Source organism: Rutilus rutilus, assembly GCF_951802725.1.
Source record: "Rutilus rutilus genome assembly, chromosome: 16".
In the NCBI taxonomy this organism is placed as follows: Eukaryota; Metazoa; Chordata; class Actinopteri; order Cypriniformes; family Leuciscidae; genus Rutilus; species Rutilus rutilus.
The window spans coordinates 36,593,910-36,601,409 of NC_140224.1; the positions used below are offsets into that span (position 1 = coordinate 36,593,910).

General features: G+C 32.8%; 1 protein-coding gene across 2 annotated transcripts in view; it reads right to left on the minus strand.

Moving 5' to 3' along the window:
- Window positions 1–7,500, minus strand: part of pald1a (phosphatase domain containing paladin 1a) — a 77,679-nt gene that overhangs the window by 45,058 nt on the left and 25,121 nt on the right. For both annotated transcript variants that reach the window (XM_084433733.1, XM_084433734.1), the window contains exons 4-7: window positions 4,703–4,882; window positions 2,747–2,911; window positions 1,612–1,772; window positions 1,137–1,212 (exon numbers count right to left, since the gene is read on the minus strand). In XM_084433733.1, coding sequence (XP_084289859.1) covers window positions 1,137–1,212; window positions 1,612–1,772; window positions 2,747–2,911; window positions 4,703–4,882 — 582 coding nt within the window. The remainder of the gene's footprint in view (window positions 1–1,136; window positions 1,213–1,611; window positions 1,773–2,746; window positions 2,912–4,702; window positions 4,883–7,500) is intronic.

Here is a 7,500-nt window from a genome sequence, read left to right on the forward strand (position 1 = left end):
ATGCATAAATCTGCATGTGACTGGTTTTGTGGTCCAGGGTCACATTTGGTCGACATTAACTTTTTGTAAGTACGGTCTGTTTTGAAAGAAAGGACACAGTAGTTTCTCATGTTTGTCTTCAGCCTCTCTGATGATCTACAGACTCCACAATATTCCATTAACTCATTTCCCTCCATCTAAACACATTATATATTACAGCCCGGACGCACTTTAAAGCATCTGACGTGTTTAGATTCCACCGCCTCGGAAGATTTAATCACATCGGTGGCTGAATGGGCATGACCTGAACCGACCGCATCACAAGAAAACAATTCCCCTGATGCACAGACAGAGCCGTCATGCGCGTCACATGACATCAGCTGACCAATACACTGATTTAGATGATATCTCGATCAGAAAGGTCAGAGCTAAATATGACTCGCTCAGAGATAAGACGGGTCGCTTCAGGAGAATCTCTTACCTGGAGAACATTCCTGAAAACTTGACTTTGCCATTCATATTTAATATTAATATTAAGAAAATGAATAATATTATTATTAAATAATAATAATTGCTGAATAATACCAATAAAAATATTAAATACTAATAATTATTATTATTAGTATTATTATAATTGCCTGCTTTGATAATAATTATTCCAATTAATAATAATAATAATAATAATAATAATAATAGATTAATATAATTAATTAATTAATTACAATTAATCCTGAGATCAGAAAACTATTATTTTAAATATTGATCATATTATTATCAAATAGTATGTTTCACAGCTTTAATAATAATTACTATAATTAATTAATATAATTATAATTAATCCTGAGATCAGAAAACATGTACATTTTTACTTTTAATATTATTAAACTTTATAATTCACAGCTATAATAATAATAATAATAATAATAATAAATAAATAAATAAATAAATAAATAAATAAATAAATAAATAAATTAATTATAATTGATTATAATTAATCCTGATATCAGAAAACATTAAAAAAAATATTATTATTATTATTATTATTATTATTATTATTATTAAACTGTATAACTCCCAGCTAATACAATAGAAATCAAGTATTAGAAAGGTCAGAGGTCAGAATGGTTCATGCCGATGCTTTCAGGAGAATCTCTTACCCGGAGAACATTAACGAACGCATCGAACTCGTCCTCCAGCGGCGCTCCCTCCATCGGCAGAGGCAGGCGGTAATACCTGAACACACACACACACACACATCACCACAAACTGCCGTTACGTGTGGAGATGAGGATTCACCAGCACAAACCCATGAAGCATATGTGTGTGTGTGTGTGTGTGTGTGTGTGTGTGTGTGTGTGTGTGTAGTGTTGGGGAAAGTGGCTTTGAAAAGTAATGCATTACAGTGTTGCGTTGCTCCCTTAAAAAGTAACTAATTGCGTTACTTATGTGAAAAAGTAACTAAGAAATGTTGTTGTAAATTTTACATGTAATGCGTTACTTTACTAGTTACTTGAAAAAGTAATCTGATTACGTAACAAGACTGTGTGTGTCTGTATGCAGTCATGGTGAAGCGTGCTTGCTTGTGTGTGTGTGTGTGTGTGTGTGTGTGTGTGTGTGTGTGTGTGTGTGTACCTGTACGCAGGCATGGTGAAGCGCGGTCTCTGATACACCTCCTCCGTCACATGAATGTCTTCTTCACAGCCGATGCAGATCTTCTGCGGTTCTCCTTTAAAATGCTCAATGTCGTTGTAGACGTAGAACACGTTGTCGTTCAGTTTGGCGAAGTCATGAAGCTAAAAGCACAAAAACACATCGTTCTCAGATGAGAACTTGTACATGATCGGCACATGAACATTTCTGGAGGTGCAGTTATTATAAACATGACAGGAGAGCATTACGGTTTGAGCATTCACGGGTGGATGACAAGAAGAAAGGGGAGAGATGTGCAAAATTCTTAGAAATTTTATTGTTCTATTCATGCTTTTTTCATACGTATAATAAGAACATTTACACATTTTTTTGATGACTAAATTAAAAGTTTTTATGACTAAAATGTCATGTTTTATGTTTTTTATGTCCAATAACAACAACAAAAGATGTGTTCCTGGATGTGGGTTTCACTACTTTGATTTTATCTGACTTGACTGATTTTCCTATAAATATTTAATATAAATAATTCCAAAAAATATTGTCGTCATTATTTATTATTATTTTCATCATCATCATTATTATTGCTGCTATTATCATTTTTATTATTATTATTATTATTATTATAAAAAATTATAATTAACTGCTTTAATAATAGTAATGATAAAAATACAAATTATATAATTATAATTTATCCTGAGATCAGACATTTTTATATATTTTTACTACTCTTCTTCAATAATATAATTAACTGCTTTAATAAAATTTTTTTTTAAATAATAATATTAATTATTAGTAGTAGTAGTACTAGTAAAAGTATAAAGTATTAAATATAATTCACTGCTTTAATAATAATTATTATAATCAATATAATTATAATTAATCCTGAAATCAGAAAACATTTTACTATTCTTTTCATTACTAAAGAGTATATTCAACTGCTTTAATAATAATAATCATAATCATATTTAAAATGATCTCAGGACAGTTTAAAATGCATTTTCTTGTTCATTAGTTATGCGTTTTTATTCTCTAAGAATAAATAAATAGTAAACATAATTTCTCTGTTGGCTGGATCCCATCGCTCCTGTACTGGCGCGTGTTCATTAAACTCTCCGACCTCTCTCCTGATGGTGAGCTCCAGGTCCTCGGAGGAAAGCCCTCGTCCCAGATCGTGCAGGTTCTCGTGGAGGTTCTCCTTCCTCCGGGGCGTGTAGGGAAAGAAGTCGCTCTCCAGGCGCAGGAACACCACGGGCTCCTCGCGCAAACACAGGAAAATCACCTCCTGTTCAAAGGGACAGATGCATGTGAACCTCCACCACATCAAAACCTTGCAAATGCAACTCTCGTCTACGGTATAATGGTATAATGCCCATTCGTACAAGATGTAAAGTAAGTCTCTGATGTCCCCAGAGTGTGTGTGTGAAGTTTTAGCTCAAAATACCCCACAGATATTTGTATATAACATGTTCAAATTGTCCCTTTTTGAGGGTGAGCAAAAACGCGTCGTTTTGTGTCTGTCCCTTTAAATGCAAATGAGCTGCTGCTCCCGGCACAGAGGGCGGAGCTTCAAGAGCTTTTATGTTCAAACTGGAGTCAGACAAAGATGGAGAGACTCAAGAAGAAGTGACAACATGTAGAGCAACAGGTTAGTTGATGAATTTATGTTGCTGATGTGGAGTTAACTATCTTCTAGTCACTGATTAGCATATTCTCCACCGAATAAAAACGTTGCAAATGCATCTCTCGTCTAAGAGGTTTTGCACTGACTCACTTTCCCGCCGGACTGAGTGGCAGAAGAGCTGAGAGTGACTGGATTTAACAGGAGAAACACGAGTAAAACAAACAATTATCAGTTTAGACTAAAGGTTGGACTCGATATAATGTTCCTTACAACTCACCAAAGATCCAGTGATCATGCATATTAACATTCAGCAGGAATCATGTTTCCTGACATTTATATGAGCCTGATTTCCACGCCGGGGAAATACATAAAGCAAATTTGCCTGTGAACGCTTTATAGAAATACAATACAGGTCTAATGAATGTGATCCCTCATATCAGTGTTATATATATATATCATCATATCGAGTTTTTTGTCAGTGTTTATTTAAAAACATCCAATTATGCAGAATATACAATGGTAAATATTTAATTGATGAGTTGTAAAATACAATATATAACAATACAATATATTAGGTATGATTTTACCCCTGAATTCAGCATATCGACACACAATGATAACCACAAATCCACCTTTCTCTGCCTGGATCCAGTTCTTTCTATGAATTGCATTGTTTCTCTGTTCTGTATAAATGATGAATTATGAATATTCTGCAGAATACACGATGCTAAATACTGTAGCTCAAACAGTAGAGCGTTGGCGCTTGCAATGCCAAGGTCATGGGTTCGATTCCCAGGGAAAGCAAGAACTGATAAGAATGTAAATGTGCATCTTGAAATGCTTTGGATAAAAGCGTCTGCCAAATGCATAAATGTAAATGTAAATCCTTAATTGATGAAAATTGTAAATGCAATATATAACAATACAATATATTACGTATGATTTTACCCCTAAATACCCACAAAATGATAACCGCAAATCCACCTTTCTCTGCCTGGATCCAGCTGTTCCTGTGATTGCATTGTTTCTCTGTTCTGTATCTTTCGCCTGTCTGTAAAAATACACCTCAGATTTCTTGTCAAATCTATTTATACAGTCAATCTCAAAGCGCTTTCCCGTTTTAGATGCGTTTTGTGTGTTTTCACGGCTGAAAACCAATCCTGCCACTCAGTGTGTATGTGTGTGTGACCACACACACTCCGGCTGACGGTGACGTCACACGCATAACCTCCATGTAAACTAATTTGCGCAAACTATAACATTTAAACAACAGTTTAATTGAAAGTGTCAGTTTAATCAGCATTGCATTTCCCTGAACAATCAAGCGAATCAACAACAGATTTAATCTCTAACAAATGACTTGACAAACGCCTTATCAGCGGAATTATTTGCACATCGCTTTGGGTTAATGGAGGGTCAACAGGGATCGGCAGGAGACCGACACACACTGACCTGGTGGCCTTGAGTCTGGAGATTCTGCAGGACCCGTTTGAAGCCACCCAGGCTGGGTTGGCCCATGCCGTACAGTGGGAAACCGTCTCTGATCCGTCGGAAGTTCGGCGCGCCGTACGAGCCGGTGGTGCTGAGAACATCAGCTTTACTGAACGCGTCCTGCACCATGAAGAACGAGCCCTGAGAACCAGATCGGATGATCAGATGCTGATTTTTTTATTAAAATGTTTTGCACATGTATGTGTGTTTGGCACGCTTTATGTTAAAAATAAAAGACTCTATGTTAAAAAAACACTATGCAAAAAAAATACAAAAATGAACACTATTCATATTTTGAATCAACCTTTGTAAAATTTTCAGTGTAAATTGAAAATGAATTTAGCTAAAACTAAAACTATTAAACACTTTTTGTTAATTAAAATAAACATGAAATAAAATAAAAAACAAACAAACATGTTCACTTAAACAAACACTTTATGTTATCTATAAAACTAATGACCAGGAGAAATTCATTCAGGTTCACGTCACTTCATAACCAGATTAAATTCTGCTCAGCTGTTCTTGATTTCATTTCATTGCAACATTCATAACGCCAAAAATGGCAGATTTGTTGGTCATGTTTGCATTTATGCATTTGGCAAATGCTTTTATCCAAAGTGACATACTTTGCATTCAATCCATGCATCAGTTTACAGCGGTTAGGATCAAATAACACACATTAAACAGAGAAAACTAGCTTTAACTGATGAAGTCGCTGCCGTTTGGGTGACGGCCAGGGTTATAATCGTTTATTAATACTAAAACCATTAAAAATGTGTTCATCGAAATAAAGATGAATAATATAAAATACAAATATTGGATATAAAACTTTAATGAAAATTAGAAATGCTGCCTTAGGGAACTAACTGATATAAGTTGAAGCACTAAAATAAGCTAAAACTATTAAAAGCTTTTTGTTCATTAAAATAAAGCTAAAAATTAAATAAAAAGCTAAAGAAATATTAAACTGAAATGGAAAAAAGAGTCAAACTAAACAGTAATATAAAACAGACAAAAGCACATAGAATAAAAAAAAAGAACAATGAAAAATGAAAACTTAAAATGTTAATTAAAGCTGAAATGATCAAAATTTCTAAATATTAGATTAAATCTTTTTTACAAAAATGTTAAATGTCGCCTTGGTAAGTTGAAGTACTAAAATAAGTCAAAACTAAAACTATTAAAAACATTATGTTAGTTAAAATAAACCTGAAAAAAAAAAAAAAAACTCAACTTACTTAAAATAAATAAAAACTAAGGCTGAAGAAATATTAAACTGAAATGAACTTTTTTTTACAGTATTGTAAAAAAGTAATAAAGACAAAAGCACTAAAGCACTAAAATTACAAAAAATAAAATAAATGAAAACTGAAAATGTTCAGATAAAATTATTCAAAAATATTAATAAACTAATAAAAATAGTAACTAACAGAAATAATAACGAAATAAAGCTTTCATAACAAATACGTTTGACAAAGATTTGTACAGTTGGAGACTTTATAACATGACAAAAATGCAGCATTAACCCCAGCTTTAATAAATGTCTCTGCTAAATGACTAATTACTGCTTTATTATGTAGAAAACGGGACCATTCAACTCGGGAAGAAGCTCAAATAACGAGTCGGACGCGGAACAAAGGCGAGTGTTTGAGAAGTCGGACACTTTGTGTTCTCTGTTGATTTGCAGCGAAACTCATCATCGGCTCGTCAGCAAACAGAAACTAACGAGCAAACAAAGAGAAGGAGCGCATGTCTCCTTCAAAGCCTTCAGAGAGAGGTGCAAACGTCTCGTGAAGACTAACGAGAGCAGTAATTAATTACACTCTCTGTTTGCAGAGACGCGCCGCGACACATCCAGGATCTTCCTGAACCCCGGGATTCACCGGGATTTCTGAAGGAAATTAAGTGACGTTCAGGGTGGACAAAGAGGTGGCGTGGTGAAGTACTTCATTATCAAAGCGGAATGATTACCATATTAATGCACGTCTGTTTTTGTAAACCTACTTTGCGTTCAGAGAATTAATTTTTTCCCACATTAATTACACACACGTCTAGTACAATTATGTGGTTTTGTTTCATTAATACAGTGTATACTTTTTTCTTGATTTACCCCGAAAGATTGGAAGTGAAATGTGACAACATGCCCCATAGGTGGGATACAGATTTAAATGCTAGATCTGATCTAATCAAAAAATATATATACACACAAGACATGTTAAAATATTTTAAAATACAATTAAGTTTTTCATATAAAATAATGGCATTTTTTAATAATTAAAAATAAACAAAATTTTGAGTTTGACGACAAACACACCGCAAATCAAAGCTTAGTTCAAAACATATTCATAATTAATAGTTTCTGAACAATGAAACTATTCTGAACAATGAAGCACTAATGACAATTAGGCAAATTTTCCAACCTGATTCTCTTCACTGTATTAAAAAAATATATAAATAATGAAAAAAGAATATATATATATATATATATATATATATATATATATATATATATATATATATATATATATATATATATATATATATATATATATATTTATATTTATATTTATATTTATATTTATATATATTTTTTTATAATTGTAACTGCATTTAATTTTTCAATTTCTTCATTTAATAAAAAAAATCTGTGATAAAATAGCAGTGTGTTAATTTAGTATCACTGCGGTACTATTATAGTTTTTATTAATAGTTTACATTTTTAGTTTTTGCATTTTCCATTTTCATTTTAATTTTTGATT